At 41.4% G+C, this 21,989-nt stretch overlaps 1 protein-coding gene across 1 annotated transcript in view; it reads left to right on the top strand.

Annotated features, from left to right (window-relative positions):
• Positions 1-21,989, top strand: part of LOC306888676 (Fc receptor-like protein 5) — a 70,911-nt gene that overhangs the window by 33,377 nt on the left and 15,545 nt on the right. The window contains exons 5-9 of the mRNA XM_079447099.1: positions 8,355-8,600; positions 14,237-14,494; positions 14,681-14,950; positions 15,575-15,832; positions 15,913-16,182. Coding sequence (XP_079303225.1) covers positions 8,355-8,600; positions 14,237-14,494; positions 14,681-14,950; positions 15,575-15,832; positions 15,913-16,182 — 1,302 coding nt within the window. The remainder of the gene's footprint in view (positions 1-8,354; positions 8,601-14,236; positions 14,495-14,680; positions 14,951-15,574; positions 15,833-15,912; positions 16,183-21,989) is intronic.

Genomic DNA, 21,989 nt, shown 5'->3' with positions numbered 1-21,989 from the left:
GTGTGTGAACTTAACCACCTTACAATGATAATGACAAAAACACACTCACTTCTTTAAAAAATAAATAAAAATAAATCCCCATTAAACCAGATCAGTCTCATTAGACCTGCTCAGTGGCGGACTGGCCATCTGGAGCACCGGGAGTTTTCCCGGTGGGCCGCTGTATAATGTGGGCCGGCCCTTTACGTAAATATATATAAAAACTGAATTGTAGTAAATGTACATATAGGCTATTCTTCCATCGGCCCAGACGAATGCCCCGCGCGGCCCACCTGATTGATTGTGTTCAGGTTTAGTGCAGCGGCTCAAAAGCACTGGTCAATGTCAAAATGTTTGAAATAGCCAATCAAATCGAAGAAGGCGGGATTTTCTGTTCACAGACGCTGACCTGCGCGCGACTTGAATGCAAACTGAGGTAAGTAAGCCCCTAAACATGACGAGACAATTCAGCAATATTTGCCAACTGTTTACGATAAAAAAAACTAAATAAAAAAAAGTTAAATGAAAGACAATCATTTTCAGGAATGAAAACTATTCCTGGCCTTTTCAAATTTCTCAGATTTCAGTGCCATTTACGCTCCCCTTCAATTCGGTCTACATTGCTTTGGGAAATACATTTTCCTCGAATATTACTGAAGCCTTATTGAATCACGCCAGTGAAACTGGCCAATGGCGTTCAAGCGCACAAAATATGAGGGGGCTCGTCACTATATAAAGCAGTGCTTGTACGTCATCCATTCAGAATTTTTTCCTTCAGCAAGAAGCCTATCAAAGAATCTACCACTCACCGTGATCTACACGCTGCAGCGGACACGCCTTCTTCCCCTGCTGTGTAAGTGAGCTTCGGACGAACAATGATGACTTCTCGCGATTGCCTCTCCTGTGTAGAGCCAATCGAACCCTCCGATGGCCACGACTCGTGCGTCTTCTGCCTGGGTCGCGCCCACGCAGAGGCGGCGCTTGGGGGGTCGGACTGCCCCCACTGCGGAGATATGAGTCTCCGGACTCTCAGGCTCCGTGTGGCCATCGTCCAAGGCGATGTACTCGCCCAACTAGCTCTGCCGCGCTCTTCCTCTGAGCCAAAGAGTAAAGTGCCGCGAGTTTCTAATGCGGATCTGTCCGGGTCGGGTGACGAGACCGTGCCGGCTCAGTGCCCACACGCTTCTCACCCCCCTGCTGCAGGTCCCCTCCCAGTGCGCTTCATGGCCGCTGATCTCCGCCCCTCCCCCAGCGCGCAAGATGTGGTGTCTTTCGGAGCCATGGAGGAGGATGAGGATGATGCCATCTCGGTGGCAGCGTCTGCGAGAGAGGAGTGGTCCAACAGCCCACTGGATTACACTGCGCCCGGCAGTGACGCTGGGGACCTCCATCACAGTGATGTTGAGCTCCTACGCGTCCTGACCAAGGCGGTTGATGAGCTCGGTCTGGAGTGGGCGCCTCCTACCAAGCCGGCCAGAAGCCGTCTGGACGAGTGGTTCCTCCAGTCGGACCGCGGCCGAAAGGACACCCCGCGGAGACCCGGCCCCTTTTTCCCGGAGGTGCACGACGAGATATCGAAGTCGTGGAACGCACCGCTCACCAGTCGGGTGCACAATCCAGGATCCTCCCTTCTGTCGTCAGTGGACGGCGCCGACCGAGCAGGGTATGTCAAACTTCCCCCCGTGGAGGAAGCCGTTGCTGCCCACCTCTGTCCTGCAGCCGCGGCGAACTGGAGGGTGAGAAACAACGCGTCTCTCCCCTCTAAACCTAGCCGCGCCACCGCAAACTTCGCTGGCAAGGCTTTCTAGGCGGTAGAGACGTTCACGGAGCGCTTCGTTGAAGCGCAGAAGCAATCGAAGGCCATTAGCCACTTCTTACCAGAGCGCGCTGGCGCGATCCCTCCTGCGCGTTCCCGCTCATCCTCAGCGCAGCGCGCGGGAAGACCGTTCGCCCCTCCTACTGCGGTTCGGCGCGAGCATGAGCCGGCGGTGAGGCCGAGACAACCTTGGCCGAAGCGCCGCCAGGGCTCGAAGGGCCAGAGAACCCGCCCTGACAGAGACAGCAGGCCACCGGCTACGGAATTAAAGCCGCGTTCCTGATGTTGTCTCTCGGAGGAGGAAAGCTACACTCAGCGCCGAAGACGAGCCACTGAGAAAGTCTGCTCGCTCCGCTGTGTGTGTTCACCACGCCCCCTTGCCTGTGGCGGGCGGCGAGAACGATTGTCATGTTGGTGTTTTGACTGTTCCACAGTGCAGTGCAATAAAGAAAAAAAATACAAAATCACCTCAATATCAGGGCAATTTTCCTCCTCTCACTCCCCTCTCCCCCATCACTCACTCTCACACTCGTGTGGTATTAAACTCCCCGCCCCCCAACGGCGAGTTATCCCTCACGGTGTGCAGTCCGCCTCGCCCGCTGTCACAGTTCACAGAAGCGTGGCAGGCACTGCCAGGGGTATCAGAGTGGGTTATGAAATCAATAAAGAACGGCTACACGCTTCAGTTCTTCCGCAGACCGCCCCGTTTCAACGGTGTGTTAATGTCCACTGTACGGGAGCAGAATGTCTCAGTTCTGCGAGAGGAAATTCACAACCTTCTCGCAAAGCGCGCTGTAGAGGCAGTCCCCCTCACAGACCGCGAGAGCGGCTTCTACAGTCGCTATTTTCTGGTGCCAAAGAAAGACGACGGGCTCCGCCCAATCTTGGACCTGAGACCGCTGAATCGCGCGCTTTCAAAGCGCTCGTTCAAAATGATTACGCTGAGACAAATCCTCTCACATATCAGAACGGGAGATTGGTGTATCTCCGTGGATTTAAAGGATGCTTATTTTCACATTCAGGTAGCCCCCCGTCACAGGCGCTTGCTGAGATTTGTATTCGAAGGGATAGCGTACCAATTCACGGTCCTGCCCTTTGGCTTATGTCTGGCCCCTCGTACGTTTACGAAATGCATGAATGCTGCTCTCTCTCCTCTGAAGCAGAGCGGAATGCGCATCCTAAACTATCTCGACGACTGGCTAGTGTTATCCCAGTCAGAGAGCGCGCTGCTCAGCGACAAACTCAGACTCCTCGCTCACGTTCAGAGCTTAGGACTGACTGTAAATATGCAAAAGAGCATGCTGGTACCGAGCCAGAACATCTCCTTTTTAGGAGTAGAGCTGAACTCAATCAAAATGCGAGCGCGTCTGTCAGAGGAGCGCTCACGAAAACTGATCAGTTCTCTCACAGTCTTCAAACTAGGGCGTTCTCCCCCGCTGAAATGCTTTCAGAGGACGCTCGGCCAGATGGCTGCCGCCTCGACAGTGTGCAATCTAGGGCTCCTACATATGCGTCCGCTTCAGCTCTGGCTAAAGAGCCGGGTGCCACAGAACGCATGGCGCACGGGCACCTTGCGCATCAAAGTGACGCGCGACTGTTTGCATACGCTGAACCCTTGGCGCGATATGACTCTATATCGCCGGGGTGTTCGTATTGGCCAAGTGATCAGGAGAAAGAATGTCACGACAGATGCATCGAGTACGGGTTGGGGAGCCGTATGCGATGGCAGACCAGCCTTCGGGACGTGGTCAGAAACGGAGAAGTCATGGCACATAAACTGTCTGGAGCTCCGTGCTGTGCACCTAGCGCTCGAGTGCTTTCTCCCAGACATTCTTCGCCGTCACATTCTCATCAGGACGGACAGCATGACAGTGGTAGCGTTTATAAATCACCAAGGCGGTGTGAACTCACGACCACTGCTGCAACTGGCGAGAGACCTCCTTCTGTGGGCAGATCGACACCTCCTCTCCATCCGGGCAGTACATGTCCCCGGACGCCTGAACTACGGCGCGGATTTACTGTCGAGGGGCGGGATAATCCACAGGGAGTGGAGATTACACCCTTTGACAGTCAAAATGATTTGGAGTGTATTCGGCAGGGCGGAGGTGGATCTCTTCGCATCAGCGGAGAACACTCACTGCCCGCTGTTTTATTCACTGACGCACTCTCCCCTGGGAGTGGATGCACTAGCTCACAGCTGGCCGAAAGTACGCAAGTATGCCTTTCCTCCAGTGAAACTTCTGCCTCGCGTGCTTTGCAAAATCAGAGAGGAAAAGGAATCTGTTCTGCTAGTGGCACCGAAATGGCCCAATCAGCCGTGGTTCCCAGAACTGGTGGAGATGCTGGTAGCCCCCCCGTGGACTATCCCACTGAAGAGGGACCTTCTCTCTCAAGCACAAGGGATGATTTGGCACCCAAATCCGGAGTCATGGAGCCTTCATGTCTGGCCGCTCGACGGAGCTTGCCAGTAACAGATGCGCTTCCTCAGCGCGTGCTGAACACTATATCTGAGGCTAGGGCTCCCTCCACAAGGCGTCTCTACGCACATAAATGGAGAGTTTTTTCAAGTTGGTGCGTATCGCGGGCGAAGACCCAATCAGCTGCCCAATATCAATAATCCTTGTCTTCCTTCAAGAGCGATTTGATAGCGGTCGTATGCCATCCACATTGAAAGTGTATGTGGCCGCTATAACAGCCTTTCACGCGCACGTCGAAAATCGCCCGATCGGCAGAAATGACCTGATCATACGGTTTTTAAAAGGAGCAAGAAGGCTGAACCCTCCTCGCCCTTCTACTCTACCCACTTGGGACTTGGCGCTAGTGCTTGACGCTCTCTCACGGGACCCCCGTTCGAGCCCATACAATTAGCGAGCTTGCGAGCGCTCTCTCTCAAGACAGCGCTCCTGCTCGCGCTGGCCTCTGTTAAGCGAGTGGGAGACCTACAAGCGCTTTCAATTGACGACTCGTGTATTGAATTCGGGCCAGGTGATTGCAGACCTTGAAGCCTAGAAAAGGTTATGTGCCTAAAGTGCTTTCGACTCCATTTAAAGCGCAGGTCATATCACTATCTGCTTTCCGCCCCGAAACACCAACCGGGACAGAGCCGCTTAATACACTGCTGTGCCCTGTACGAGTGGTGCGTACCTATATCGAGCGCTCTAGACAGTTCAGACTCTCGGAGCAGCTATTCGTATGTTTCGGTGGACGTACAAAAGGACTGCCTGTGTCCAAGCAAAGGCTGTCACACTGGATCGATGATCGCAATTGCTTTGGCTTACAGCTCTAAAGGTGTGGAATGTCCGATAGGGGTTCGTGCCCACTCAACCCGTGGCCTCGCATCATCCTGGGCCTGGGCAAATGACATATCTATTCAGGACATTTGTACGGCGGCAGGCTGGTCGTCACCCAGCACTTTCGCGAGGTTTTATAACCTAGATGTGTCGTCGCTTGCCTCGCATGTGCTGTCAGTGCGAGCAGCGCACGCGCTTACTCAGCCATGATCTGAGATGTGTATCAATGGTTTCGACTAAGTCGTATACACCCTGTATAGACGCACCACCAATTCAATGCTGTCCCTATCAGTTTATCACAGTATTATGATATAGTTCACCACGTCTTTTAGGACTTGGTCACCATCATACCGGTACGGCTGTCCATTATAACATGATTTCATTGAAATTAAACAATTTCAACTAATCTATTTGTGAAAGCACCGAAGCCGCCGCCATTTCACATTCTTTGTTTCACCGGAGTTAACTCCGCCCCTGATGTGACGCGGCATCGTCTAGCTGCCGCGCCCCTGACTTTACATGGTTTCGACTAGGTCCTGTAGACCTGAGCTGTGTTTACTAAGAGCGCCAATATCATTGCCGTTCTCATTACGGCTCCGAATGTGAAACTTGACATACTTAGTCGAGCTTGGCTCCATCGCTGTGACACGGCGGGATTTTATACGTTCCCAAAGCAATGTAGAGTGACCGAATTGAAGGGGAACGCTCTCGGTTACTCACGTAACCTCGGTTCCCCGAAATGAGGGAACGAGACATTGCTCTTATTGCCGTGTCACCGAGCTCAGGATCTTACAATGCTTAGTTGCTTCAGTCAAAGATTCTGAATGGATGACGTACAAGCGCTGCTTTATATAGTGACGAGCCCCCTCATATTTCGCGCGCTTGAACGCCATTGGCCAGTTTCACTGGCGTGATTCAATAAGGCTTCAGTAATATTCGAGGAAAATGTATTTCCCAAAGCAATGTCTCGTTCCCTCATTTCGGGGAACCGAGGTTACGTGAGTAACCGAGAGCGTTATTCGTCACAATGTAGCCTACACAATATAGCAGTTTTCAGTAGACATGAGATAAGAGTTCATTTAATATCGCTGTATAGGCTTTCTTCCGTGATTTCACGTGTCTAAGAAAATGTTTAAAAAATCTATCAAAATCATTCGCCATCTTACTCTAGAACATTGTAAATCTGAAGACTTTTGCTTTCGAGTGCTGTGCATAGGAAAGTGATTTATATTATAAGCCTAATAACAATATAATTTCATAATTAATTAACATGCATTATTTTATATGGTTAACAGTTTGAAATAATTAAGGCTTTTTATTTATTTATTCATTTGAAAGAATATTGCATTTATTAGATCAAAAGTACAGTAAAAACAATACTATTATGAAATATTACACTTAAAATAGTGGTTTTCTATTTAGGATATTTAAAAATGTAATTTATTCCTGTGATCAAAGCTGAATTTTCAGCATCATTACTCCAGTCTTCAGTGTCCCTTCAGAAATCATTTTAATGCTGCTTAATTATTATCAGTTATTATTTGTGATCAATTCTTAATAATGGTTTTTATTATTGGTATAATAAAATGCCAATAACCAATCATTTTATTAATGGTTCTCGGTTAAAGAACAGCATTTATTTTAAATATAAGTACTTCGTAATAAGTGTAAATATATTTACTGTCACTTAAATCAATTTAATGCAACCTTGTTGAAGAAAAATATATATTTATAATGTTTTCAGCACAAAAGTTTTCAACATTCATAATAATCAGAAACGTTTCTTGAGCAGTAAATCAGCATATTAGAATGATTTCTGAAGGATCATGTGACACTGAAGAGAAATGATGCTGAAAATTCAGCTTTGATCACAGCAATCAATTCTATTTTATTATATATTCTCATAAAAGACAGCTATATTAAATTGTAACATTATATATGTCACAGTACTGTTTACTGTATTTTTTCATTATCAAAATAATTTGTATACTCTTTTCCACAACTGGAGCTCCATTCCTTAAAATGATAGATGTCAAGCTCCTGCAAAAGGACAAATACTCATATATGACCAACAGAAAGGCACCATAAAAACACCTGCTGTTTTGATTCTCAAATCAGTGTGACATCACATCGTTTAGGCCCCGCCCACAACCACTGACTGACAGTCCTGCATTGGCATAGTTTCAGCGAGTTGTGTTTGGTTGTACGCTGTCCTCCATTTTCTCCGCGCTCGAGCAGCTGTAATGTCAACAATGTCTCGCAAGCAATCCCTGTGTTCTGTGTTTGGATGTAAGACTGAACATAAGTGTCTTTATTTTCTCCCAACATCTGAGCCACTGAGGACTCAGTGGATGACTTTTATTTTTGAAGGCATTGCACCTCAAAGTAATGTTGCTTTAGTGCTTAGTTAATGTTTTAACTTTATTTGTGTGCGTGTGTCGTTTTGTTAAAGCGCATAGTGAATGTTGTTGAAGATATTTATATGTGTTACATATCTGTCGTTGCAAATGGGCTGCGGAAACTCTACAAGTACATAAATGTATCCTACATACCGGTTCTCTGCAAAATGCAAAGCAGAGATGTATGCTACGCCCTCTTCTGAAAAAAGGCAGGAATATGCAGCTCATTCACATTTAAAGTGATGCACCCAAAAAAGACTTTTCCCACATGTTATAATTAATGATCTGTGGGATATTTTGAGCTGAAACGTCACAGACACATTCTGGGGACACCAAAGACCAATATTACATCTTGTAAAAAGAGGCATAATAGGTGCTCTTTAAGGAGCGTGATGGATAGTATCATGAGAAGACTGGTTAAACAGGGCCTTATAATTAGCAGTATTTTATAACTGATACAGAACTTAATAATTAGTCAGTGTAAAGATTGTAAAATTGGGGTAATATGATCATATTTTCTTGACTTGCTAAGCACTCTAGCAGCTGTATTTGTTTACTGAAGATACATAACCATCTAATAGTGCATTACAATAGTCCAGTCTGGAGGTCATGAATGCATGATGTTTTTATTGATTGATCTGTGAATACAGAATAGCATAGCCTTATTTAAAAATTTTTAAATATTAAAAAATATATATATATATATTTTAGTTTTTACCATTAATTACAAACATTCTGATGTAGTCAACACAAACTACAAGCAAACCAGATCTTATATATAATGCAGCATTTTTCACCTAACTATGTTGTGAGTTCATCACAGTGATACTGTGATGTCATTTCAATCAGTATTTTTCTTTTGTTTATCAGTAAAAGCTGTAGTGAAGGTGACTCCAGATCAGCATGTGTTCAGAGGAGAGACAGTCACTCTCACATGTGATATACAGGGAGATGGAAACACTCAGTGGAGATACAGCTGGTTTAAAGATGGTTCAGTCATCAGAGACATCACTGAGAGAGTCTACAGCATCACATCAGATGAGTCTAACAGCAGTCAATACAGCTGTGAAGCAAAGAGATCAGACACCAGTGCTGCTGTTTCTCTGACTGTATCAGGTGAGTGATTATTGGGATTTCCTTTGGGATATGTACACATTTTCCAGAATCTAATCACATTTAATTATTCTTTATATATATATATATACCTGCCAAACAGGAAATAATTATCTGAAAATATAAATATAAAATGTGAATATATAGAATTAAATCTGAATATATAGAAGTAAACTATATATAAGCGATTATCGTCAATTTGATTTCACAGATACTATTTAAACTAAACTGATCTAGACAATGATATCTCTGAATTCAATAATGAAATACCTTTAACTGAAAATTGAGTGTTTAATCTTATTATTATAAATTACTGACACTTTATCCTCTAATTGGATGTTAAGTGCTTTGACACAATCTGTATTGTTAAAAGAGCTATATAAATAAAGCTGACTTGACTTGATTTGACTAAACCAGAATATATAGAAGTAAATCTGATTATATAGTTAAAAGTATAAGTAAATAGAAGAACATTTGAAAATATAGATTTAGATGTTTGAATATATAAATGTAAATTGTGAATATATTGAAAATTGTGAATGTATTATTTTGACTAGGTTTCTTGAAGCATCTTGGAGACGTTGCACAGTTCTTCTGGATTTAGTCTCAGTTTGTTCTGTTTCTTCATGCCATCCCAGACAGACTGATAATGATCAGATCAGATCTCTGTGTGGAGCTTGTCAGATACAAATCTCACTTTACTATTATTATCTTTACAATTAATCACAAAATAAATGTTTGGAAATGTTAACTAATATTTCCTACTGACACACTACAGAAAAAGATGGAAATAACTGACTTTAAACCATTTTAGGTGTTAAAAATACTATTGTTCTAATCATTTTGGCCATCGCTATTTATTCAGACTTATAAATATATATTCAGATTTATAAATATACATTCATAATTATATATATTCTGATTTACTTGTATATATTCAGATTTTATTTAATTAGTTCCTCTTTCGTTATAAAACGTATCGCCACCACATCAACATATTGCTATTCCCAACTATTGGGAAGCATGTAGATGGTTAGTTATGAATTATATAATAACAAATAATGACAAATCCTCTCCTTGAGGGTTAACTCCCTTAAAACTGCAGTTGTTAAGCCCCTTCTGAAAAAGTGCAATCTTGGTAACACCATATTGAGCAACTATAAACCAATATCAAATCTTCCTTTCATAGGCAAAATTATTGAAAAGGTCGTTTTTATTCAGCTGAACAACTACTTAAACTCAAATGGATACCTGGACAATTTTCAATCTGGTTTCAGTGTGCATCATAGCACAGAGACAGCACTCATTAAGATAATAAATGATATTCATTTTAATGCTGATTCTGGCAAAATATCAGTGCTGGTACTACTAGATCTTAGCACTGCATTTGACACTGTCGATCATAACATACTTCTAGAGAGACTGCAAAACTGGGTCGGGCTTTCTGGGATGGCACTCAAATGGTTCAGGTTATACTTAGAAGCGAGAGGTTATTATGTGAGTATAGGAGAGCATTAGTCTAAGTGGACGTCCATGACATGCGGAGTCCCACAAGGCTCAATTCTTGCACTGCTCTTGTTTAGCCTGTATATGCTCCCTTAAGTCAGATAATGAGGAAGAACCAAATTGCCTATGCTACTACCCAGATTTACCTAGCCTTATCTCCAAATGACTATAGCCCCATTGACTCCCTCTGCCAATGCATTGATGAAATTAACAGTTGGATGTGCCAAAACTTTCTTCAGTTAAACAAGGAGAAAACTGAAGTCATTGCATTTGGAAACAAAGATGAAGTTCTCAAGGTGAATGCATACCTTGACTCTAGGGGTCACACAACTAAAAATCAAGTCAGAAATCTCAGGGTGATTCTGGAGACAGACCTTAGTTTCAGTAGTCATGTCAAAGCAGTAACTAAATCGGCATAGTATCATCTCAAAAACATTGCAAGAATTAGATGTTTTGTTTCCAGTCAAGACTTGGAGAAACTTGTTCATGCCTTTATCACCAGCTGGGTGGATTACTGTAATGGTCTCATCCAGAACGCTGCTGCCAGGATTCTGACTAGAACCAGAAAATCTGAGCATATCACACCAGTCCTCAGGTCCTTACGCCGGCTTCCAGTTACATTTAGGGTTGTTCTTACAGTACTTTTACTCATTCATAAGTCACTCAATGGCCTAGGACCTAAATACAGTGCAGATATACTCACTGAATATAAACCTAACAGACCACTCAGATCATTAGTATCGAGTCAGTTAGAAATACCAAGGGTTCACACAAAACAAGGGGAGTCTGTTTTTAGCGATTATGCCGCCCACAGTTGGAACCAGCTTCCAGAAGAGATCAGGGCCCGTATTCCTAAAAATTCTAAGAATCCTTTTAGAGAGCTCCTAATTTAGCTTAAAAAATTCTAACTTGGAGTCTTAGTTTAAAAGTGATTCAGGTCCAATCTGAGAGCAACTCTGAGCAAGGAAAAGACAAAAACTTTTATCTTAGTGAGGAGGCGGGGCTGACCCTGTTGCTAGCTATGACACAGTCTTTTGAAGACTGTGATTGGTTGGTTGTCCAAGAAGGAAATAAAAGAGCGCTTGTAATAGTAGTGTTTATTATAAGCCTTCAGTTTGAAATTACAGGCGTAATTTTTCCTCTCTCGCTCTCTGTCTCTCTCTCACACACACACATTATATATGTATATATATTCTTTATTTTTTTATTTATGCTGTCATACTTAACGTATTTACAGTCTGTAACAGACGCAAATCATCACTGCTGCATAGATGCATTTTTCCAGTTGCCAAATATGTTAATGTAGTGATTTCTGGCGCTAATGGCATTTCTGCGCGGTGTCTGAGATTTTAGCATGTCTCTAATAAGATCGGTCACAAACATGATCCCTGCACGATCTGATGTGTAGCGTCTTATTAACTCACTGTCATGCATTGTGTGCAACACATTTCTTCTCCCTCTTCATGTTTCGTCCATTTTCTCCACTGCTAAAAAACTCTTAAGCCCTTTAAAAGTCCTCGTCCGTACTCCTAACAATTTTGGACCTTAAGACCTCTTTTAAGGGTTAAGATACTTTCTGAATTACTTTTTTCTTTACTAGCATCTTTTCTTTAATTTCAAGAGGAACAGGCCCAGTTATGCATATTACTAGAATATTAGCCATTTATTAGTAGTAATTAAGCACATATTAATGCCTTATTCTACATGATCTTATTCCACATCCCTAATCCCACCCAATACCTAAATTTAACTACCTTACTAACTATTAATAAGCAGCTCATTAGGAATTTATTAAGGGAACATTCGTAGTTAATAGTGTATAAGTGTTCCCTATTCTAAAGTGTTACCATGCTCGCATTTGCAGTGCACTGTTCTTATCAGAAAAGGTTCAATAAAGTATAGTCTTTTGTTGTTATGAGTGTGTCTAAAGATTTCTTATGCATCTCACTATGTCGTGTATGAAATAATGTCTGTGTGCATGTGTGTAAAACAACAAACGATTTATATGCTTAATCATATGTAATCACATTGTTGTGATTAATTGTGGCTGGAATAATAATGTAGCTGTAAAAATAGTTGCCTGCTGAAATTGAAATATATATACATCTGCATGACTAGATAGACACGGTGAGTTTGTCTTAACTATACACGTTAGATGTGAGTCACTCAACCGAAGGGAATGCTGTCCGATCGACCATCCTTTGAGTAAAAGTGTGTACGGGTCGGCCAATCTGGTTTCATCCATTAAAGTTAACCTTTTCAAATAACAATCGCGGTCTGGGACAGTGCATCTATACCTTACATATGCAGGTAAAATCAGAATTTATCCAGTTATTATTAAAAAAAACAAGCTAAATAGACTTCATAGCTAGCCTTAGTGAAGCAGTCAGTGGAATCTTTCTGCCTCCACCTAAGCTCCACCCACAGAAAAACATCACAATGTTTACTAACAGAAAAACAAAGGGTCTATATTACACTTAATATTTTTGAGTAGTTTTTAAGGCTTGGTCTTTTAATGGAATCTACCTGAATAAATCATGTAAAATCTCCTAAATTAATGAATCTATGACACAATGAATTTAATGTAATTTGTGAAATGTGCTCAGTGAGGCCTGTTTGTATTTGAATTTGAGTTATTTTGTACATTTAAAAGACATTTGAAGCCAATCAGTAGATATGGGGATGGTTAGGAGGCCATGATGGTCAGAGGCCAATGGGCAAATTTGTCCAGGATGCCGGGGTTACACCCCTACTCTTTATCGAAGGACATCCTGGGATGTTTTATGACCACAGAGAGTCAGGACCTCAGTTTAACGTCTCATCCGAAGGACGGTGCTTTTTACAGTATAGTGTCCCCAACACTATACTGGGGCGTTAGGACCCACACAAGACCGCAGGGTGAGCACCCCCTGCTGGCCTCACTAACACCTCTTACAACAGCAACCTAGTTTTCACCGGAGGTCTCCCATCCAGGTACTGACCAGGCTCAACCCTGCTTAGCTTCAGTGAGCAACCAGTCTTGGGCTACAGGGTGATATGGCTGTTGTTGCACATAAAATATGTTTAGAACAGTGCAAATACAAACACTATTAGAAACTCATAATTCAGCATCACACACCATGATATGGGTTCAAATGAGAGCTCATTTCTCTCCAAAACGGAGCCAGTTTTTTACAATAAAGAAATAAGAAAAACTAAACTTGATCATTTGTTACAATTTTAACATAAATGCAAATTGTTCTAGAAGGATGACATCATGCCATACCTTTTATACATTTACTCAAATTGTTATGTTGAAAAAACAATTTGTAAGGAAAACTGCATTAAATATCCAAGTATTTCTGGGGAATCTTTTTCAAAAGAAAACACAAACGCACGCGGCGGTCTCGGTGGATCAGCTGCATCCACAACTCAATGTTGAACACAAATGTTGAACTTGAAGACTTTTATGCGCGAGTGCACTTGCTAAATGAAGGCAGATTGTATAAAATGGATACAAATAAATACATAATAAAAAAAACTTGTATTAATGAGCTGCAGCTTTATTACATCACACGCTGACACAGATACAGTGTATTAACGCCACGGGTCATCAATAAGGTGCAGATTGCTCCTCAATTTGAGTACATTATTTCAAATCGTTTTACAGTGTTTCCAACACACTTTTTCACAAACTCATCAAAAGCCAACAAGTTCACCAAAGCAACAACAACTTATCCAAGTGACTGCAGCAGAACGCACGCGTGAGAGACGAGGCAGCACAGATCGCGTGTCTCATAAGTGAGTGAATTTAACAAACGTGGCTCTTGCGGGAGTTAACACAGGCCGTGTAGATAGGCAAGCATATCATTTAGTAAGCAGAAATCTATTTTATTAGAGGAAGATGCGACTGAATCGATGCTTGAAGAATGCACTTCCATCATGCATGATAAACAGAAGTTGGCGGTTAAAGTTTTCTATGCACAATTTGATTACTATCTCTCTATCCAATCACATTAATGGATAACAATAACATTAAAATAAGCATGTAACGCCCACAAACGGAGGAAAATAGCGGAGTAAAAATACCGATACATCACTTAAAATGTACTCAAGTAAAAGTACACAATTTTTAAACTACTTATCACTTCCAGATAAACCTCAGCCGTCTCTGACTGTAGATCCTGAGAGTTCAGTGTTCACTGGAGACACAGTTACTCTGAGCTGTGATGTGGGACAGTTAACTGGATGGACAATTCACTGGATCAAATACTCAAACCCTGAATCCACGGGTGATGCAACTAAAACAATCAGGTCTGTGAGAGTCTCTGATGGAGGAACATACTGGTGCAGAGCAGAACGAGGAAACTACTACAGCGAGTACAGTAATGAAGCTGAGATAACAGTAAGAGGTAAGAGCTGATTTACTTTCTGTACATTTTAAAAAAAAAAATTTTAATTGTTAGAAACATGATAATTACTGTCATTAACAAACTGATGTCAGTTAAATGTCAAATAATAATAATAATAATTTAATCAGCACAGATCATCTGAAATATTTTCAGACACATGAATTGTGTTGTTTTTTCATTTCACAGAGAGACCCAAACCTGTAGTTGATGTTGATCCTGATAGACGTGTGTTCAGAGGAGAGACGGTCACTCTCACATGTCACATACAGCAGACAGGAGACTGGCAGTACAGCTGGAATAAAGACAACAGACAATATTACAGAACAGGACGAGACCAGAACTATATAATCTCATCTGTGGATCCGTCTCATAGTGGTGTGTACAGCTGTGAAGGATCTCAGTCAGAAGCACCAACATACTCACAGATGAGTGACGGAGTTACACTGACAGTATCAGGTGAGAGCTTCAGTCTCAACATTGAGTCTAAATGTGCAGAATATGTTTTCAAATAGACTACAGTATTACATGCATGTAGACAGAGACAAGTAAAAGGGATCTAGTGTTGTAGTAAATGAGAAGTTACATAGAAAAGAGATGTTTTGTCTTCATTAATGATCTCACTGAAGCTCCAATAGCATCTGTTTACTCTTTTACTAATACTTTCAACTTTATGTTGTGTGATATACTGTACATTTTCAGAAGTGTTTTACAAGAAATGTAAGGTTTAGTGCTGAAAAACTCAAATTAATTTCAGCGTTTAAAATGATTACCACTTGCATCTGATCTATTCAGTTTTGGTATTTGTCTGCAAATATGAGATGTGATGGGTTTGTCCTTTTTTTACAAATAATTGACAATCTATAGCCAGCAATGGCAAAGTGACAGAACCAAAACCTTAAACCTGAGACTTACTTTGCAAACTTGTAAGCTGGGATTTCCTTCTAGAAATAAAAATAAAAAATTTTCTGTGCAAAACAAAATATATAAATACAAATTAAAAAATAAACATGAGAAATGAAGACAGAATGACCAATAACAGCTAATAAGTGACCTCAGCACCGCATCACTGTTCACTTCCAGATAAACCTCAGCCGTCTCTGACTGTAGATCCTGAGAGTTCAGTGTTCACTGGAGACACAGTTACTCTGAGCTGTGATGTGGGACAGTTAACTGGATGGACAATTCACTGGAGAAAAGACTCAAACACTGAATCCGCGGGTGATGCAACTAAAACAATCAGGTCTGTGAGCGTCTCTGATGGAGGAACATACTGGTGTAGAGCAGAACGAGGAAACTACTACAGCGAGTACAGTAATGCAGCTGATATAACAGTAAGAGGTCAGAGCCATTTTAATTTGTTTAAAATTTAATTAAAAATCAAATTTTGATCAAACGTGAAGTGTTTGTTCATTTCACAGAGAGACCCAAACCTGTAGTTGATGTTGATCCTGATAGACGTGTGTTCAGAGGAGAGAGAGTCACTCTCACATGTGACATACAGCAGACAGGAGACTGGCAGTACAGCTGGAATAAAGACAACAGACAAGTTTACAGCAGAAGACGAGACCAGAACTATATAATCTCATCTGTGGCTCCGTCTCATGGTGGTGTGTACAGCTGTAGAGGATCTCAGTCAGAAGCACCAACATACTCACAGATGAGTGACGGAGTTACACTGACAGTATCAGGTGAGTGTGTTCATCAGATCTAACAAATTCATTACATCCAGTTAGGGGTGTGCGATATGACGATTTTTGATCGTGGACGATAATGTCTCCACGATCTGCTTTTGATGAACTATCGTAGTATCGTGCTACAGAGCACATTATGTCAAATACAGTTCTGGCCTCCGTCTGATTACTCAACTAACTTATCTTTTGCGCTAATACTGTCAAAACACAAAAGGTTTACATACAGATTCAGTTGGTTATCTCTAAAATGAAAGTAAATAGTTAAGAGAGAAACAGATGGGTGTCTGTATATTAGATGCGTGCAGCTCTTAAAGGGACAGGACACTAAACATGCTGTCGACTGTCATTAAAGGGATAGTTCACCCTAAAATGTAATTTCTGTCATTATTTACCCACTCACATGTTGTTCCAAACCTCTATTAATTTCTTGTGCTGAACCCAAAATAAGATATTTTGCAGAATGAGGGTAACCAAACAGTTGCTGGTCCACATTGACTTTGATAGGAAAGAAAAATCCTATGGAAGTCACTGAGGACCAGCAACTGTTTGGTTTTCCACCTTCTTCAAAATAGCATTTATGTTCAGCAGAAGAAAGAAACTCATTCAGGTTTAAAACAACTTTTGAGTAAATGATGGTATAAAAATAAAACATCACGACAGAATTGACAGACAGATGACAGAATATTTATTTTTGGGGGAACTATTCATATAACGTTAACAATATGGAGGACCAAACCTGCATAAATTAAATATGAATAAATAAATATATTAATGAATAAATAGATAAATAAATGTAATATTAGGAAAATAAATAAATGAATAAACGATTTGATAAAATAAATATGATTAATTTGTAATAAAATCACCCCCCCCCTTAATTTATTTTCTGCTTTTATACATTTATAAAAAAATTTTTAACTTATTTTTTCATTAATTCTTTTTAATGTAATTTATTATTTATACATTTATTTTTAGATATATTTATATATTTATGCATTCATTTTTTTGAGAATGATTTATTCCCACATGTATTTATGTTTAGATTTATTTATTTATTTGTACTTTTCCGTGTGTAACATGTAAATGAGGAAGGTGGTGCTTGTGCAGCTTCAGTGCATCATTGGTTGAGAGCTCACGCGTCGCATCGTCAGGCCAGCTAAGCGATAGAGATGAGAGTTTTCAAAGAAAATAGCGGTGAGTAGTAATTCGTTGTCCAGTTTGCTATGGGATGTGGCAGATCACCTGGAGAGTTGTAAGTTATTTTCACCAAACGTTATTCGCATTCGTGCCGAAATATTTCAAATATTTTCCAGAAATAAAAACAATGCTGAAGCCTGGAACCATCGACGTCAGACCCTAGGGTGATGACACCCAGTTATTAGACTAGAAACCAACCATCCTCTGGGTGTCTGACTCTGACTATATATAAATAAGTCTCAAAATAAATGTATAAATAATAAAAATACATTAAAAAGGAATTAGTGAAAAAATAAAAGTTAAATTCTTTTTTTTTTATAAATGTATAAAAGCAGAAAATAAACTAAGGGGGGGGGGAAACTTATTTTATTAGAAATTAATCATATTTATTTTATCAAGTCGTTCATTTATTTATTTTCCTATTATCACATTTATTTATCTATTTATTCATTAATATATTTATTTATTCATTCATTCATTCATGGTTAATTTATTTGGTCCTCAACATAACAAAACAACAAAACGCAAAGAGAAAAATCACACTATTCTTGACTGAAAAACTTGAATACAGTTGCTTTAGGAATCAGTCTATGTAGTGTTTTGTTTTTATATTTGTTCATTCAATTTCATTGAATGCTCTGCTAAATACACCTATTGTACCTGAAAATAAAGCACTGTTTGTTTTATTTGTAAATTATGTGTATTTGTAATGTGCATCTTTGTTCTTATTTTTTAATAAGAAAGATAAAACAATGACGAAGATTTCTATCTTCGCCCACTTTGGCCTAAATATCTGCCATGTTTTGTTTTTTTTTACCTTGAAAGGCTTTGTCTTTCTATTTTGGCTGTAATGCTCAGACAACTTGTAAAACCAACATGACAAAGAATCGTGATCAAACCGTGAATTGTGATATTTCAAAAAAAAAAAAGTGGTACATTTTTTTCCATATCGCCCACCCCTACATCCAGCCCTGCGGGCAGTAATCTCCAAGGACCGTCCACCCCACCCAACCATTTGTCATTGTTTACCAAACTTTCACATTCACAGTAACAGAAAGTGGATGTTCTGGTTATTGTGAATATTCAATGTTCTCACTCTGAGGTGTCAAATACTCACGCGACCCCTTTAGTAACCTTGTACAGGACTTACAGAATCAGGGTAAAGACATCATTTTGTCATCATATAAACGTAAATGCATTTAATCAATTTAATACATCATAAAGGACCACAGGAAGGTGCTGAAGTGTTAGGGGTGTATAGAAATATATAGAAGTATATAAAGAAATAGCCTCATGTAAAAATGTGTTAACACCACAAAGCACAACAAAACAAGCACAGAGAACACTGGAGCACACAGTACATTTCATCAGTGGGGGGTAACACGGTCACTCCTAGCCACTTCGGCGGCCTGAATTTTATACACTGCAACAGAGCTTGATATTAATGCTTGTCTGGGACAAGTGGATTTTTTGAAGGGGCAAGTGAAGGATAATTTTTCTTGCCCAACCAGACATTAGTCATTAGTCACACACGTCTGAGCAACACACGCATTACTAAACGATTCAGTGTATCGAATTAATCAATCAATCAAATTAATAAACACTTTTATTATTTTATAAATTGTAATTTTAAACATCTTTATTTATGCTGTTGTAATTTTGCAGTGTAAATTGATTCATGGCATGCTGCGTTTGAGATTCATTACATTTGTCTGTGTAAACATGCATCTAAATGCCACTTCAGCTGCTTCACTTTATTCTGCAGAGAGATCTGTTTTGTTGATTCTGATTTCATTTGATTGGGAACAGTCCTAAATTATCTCGCTATAATAACTGTAATTATTAGTAAACTGTTTTTAACTGTTTGATATGAAAAATTATGCATACATATAATAAGGTTAGTAAAAAGACTATGTAGGCAAAAATGACCTGGAAATCCATTTAAGCTAATTTTTTGTATGCAGTCGTGAACTTTAATCATATAAAATGTAATCTTCCAGCAACACAATTATGGCCGGTGAAAATTCTGAGTAGCTAGTAATTCTGGAAAACCATTAGCCGCAGTGGATGGTGAGCAAAACAAGTTAATGTCAAGCCCTGCAGTGATATTATTCTGTCATAACACAGAAATTAAGGTTAGTACATATTACACAATTTACTTTGTATTCAGATATTTTACACTGTCTATCATACAATAAGCCTTAATAGCAGCAGGACAAAAACAATAATTCATTTAAAAAAGGGGGTGCTTCACTTACACACTTGAACTGTGGAATCCAGCCAGTGGCAGCAAGTAACATTATTGAGTCATTGAATCAATTCATTAAAAAACACTGATTCATTCAGCCAATGTTCCCTCTAATTTTTTATTTTCATTTATTTTAGCTTTTTTTTTTTTTTCTTGCTGAGCAAAACTTTTCTCTATTGGGCAGACATTTCGGCCACCTGAGCAAAAACATTTTAGGATAAAAATGGCGCCGCTGTGTTCGGACACCGTTCAGGCCGCTCCGCTGAGATTTTGCTTTAACTTACTTTTTTACTTTTACTTTTTCTTTTTACACATTTCACGTCGGCACTGATCACCTACAACATAGAAACGCTTTTGGACATTGGAAACCGCTACACCAACCTGTTTCAGGACACTTTATCCATTAATCCTTCATGGCCTCTGGAGATTCTTCGGAACGCGGAGACTAACAATATCCCCCTGAGGCAACGGATCAAGAAACACCGCGGGAAACGCGCTGGAATTCGAGAGAGACTCCGGAAAAGGGCTCACAGTCCTCCTCTCCCGAGCATTCTGCTCGCAAATGTCCAATCCTTGGAAAATAAGATGGACAATCTTAGAGCCAGGATTAGTTTCCAGCGGGACATAAGGGACTGTAACATCCTTTGTTTGTCAGAAACGTGGCTTTCGTCCTCGGTCCCGGACACTGCTGTAATGCCCAGTGATAACTTTTCTGTTTTTCGGACGGACAGAACAGCAGAGGCCGGTAAATCCAGGGGTGGAGGAGTGTGTTTCATGATTAACAAGAAATGGTGTGATCCCAGGAATATCTCCATTCTGTCGCGTTCCTGCTCGCCTCATCTGGAACATCTTTCCATTATTTGCCACCCATTTTATCTGCCCCGGGAGTTTTCGTCGATTGTTGTTACTGCTGTGTACATTCCATCACAGGCAGACACCGGCTTGGCTTTGTCTAAACTTCACGATGTGCTCAGCGGCTACACTAACAAACATCCTGACGCTGCCTTCATCATCGCGGGGGACTTTAACAAAGCCAACCTCAGACAGGTCATGCCGAACTTCCATCAACACGTATCCTGTCCAACTAGAGGACCAAACACACTGGATCACTGCTACACTCAGTTCAAGAATGCCTACAAAGCCCGCTCACTACCGGCTTTTGGCAAATCGGACCATGCCGCCATTTTTCTAACACCGGAATACACACAAAGGCTCGTTCAGGAACCTCCGGTGCAGAGAGTAGTGACGCGCTGGTCCTCCCGCTCATGCTGCAGGCGGCTCTTGATGACGTCGATTGGGACATGTTCCGGGTGAGTTCATCTGACGTCAGCGAGTTCACGGATGTAGCATTAAGCTTTGTAAACACGCTAACCGAGCAAGCTACAGAAACAATAACTATAAGGACATTCTCCAATCAGAAACCGTGGGTGGACAGAACAATCCGTGCTGCGGTTAACACACGCACTGCCGCTTACAATGAGGCTCTTCTGACCGGGAATATGAGCAAGTACAAAGCATCGTGCTATGCTCTCCGACATGCAGTAAGAGCCGCCAAACACCGATACAAAGAGATTATTGAGTCTCATTTCCAGCTCAATGACTCCCGACGGATGTGGCAGGGACTGAGGACCATCTGTGCCTTTGGAAACAAATCCTCCGCGGAGGTGAGAGCAGATCCGTTGCTGGCCGAAGAGTTAAACAGAGTTAGTCTCTGCCGACCAGCGCGTCAGGAAGCAGCAGGCAGAGCAGTGATGATACTGTAATCACCGTGTCAGAGTATGAGGTTGGGAGGGCGCTAAAGAAAGTGAACGTCAGGAAAGCAGCCGGACCTGATGGGATAACCGGCCGTGTTCTGAGGTCCTGCGCCGATGAGCTCACTGGTTTGTTCACTTCTATCTTTAATGAGTCCCTTGCCACCTCCATGGTTCCCACCTCATTCAAAAAATCTGTCATAATCCCTGTGCCAAAGAACAATAAACACTCTTGCCTGAATGACTATCGCCCAGTTGCCCTCACATCTATAGTCATGAAGGTTTTTGAGAGACTTGTAAAGAGCCACATTTGCTCCTCCACCCCTGATACTTTGGACCATCTCTCACGTTGCCATCTCTCACGTCCTCCACTCTTCCCTCACACACTTGGACAGCAACAATGGCAATTATGTAAGGCTGCTTTTCATTGACTATAGCTCAGCTTTCAACACTATAGTCCCCATCAAGGTGGCTTCTAAACTCACAGACCTCGGCCTAAACTCCTCCCTCTGTGACTGGATTCAAGACTTCCTTACCGGCAGACCTCAAGTGGTGAAAGTTGGCCAGTTCACCTCAAACTCCATCACCCTGAACGTAGGAGCCCCACA

The sequence above is a fragment of the Barbus barbus genome (genome assembly GCF_936440315.1).
Source record: "Barbus barbus genome assembly, chromosome: 2".
In the NCBI taxonomy this organism is placed as follows: Eukaryota; Metazoa; Chordata; class Actinopteri; order Cypriniformes; family Cyprinidae; genus Barbus; species Barbus barbus.
The sequence above is the reverse complement of the archived record's forward strand: the minus strand, read 5'-3'. Positions and strand labels throughout refer to the sequence as shown.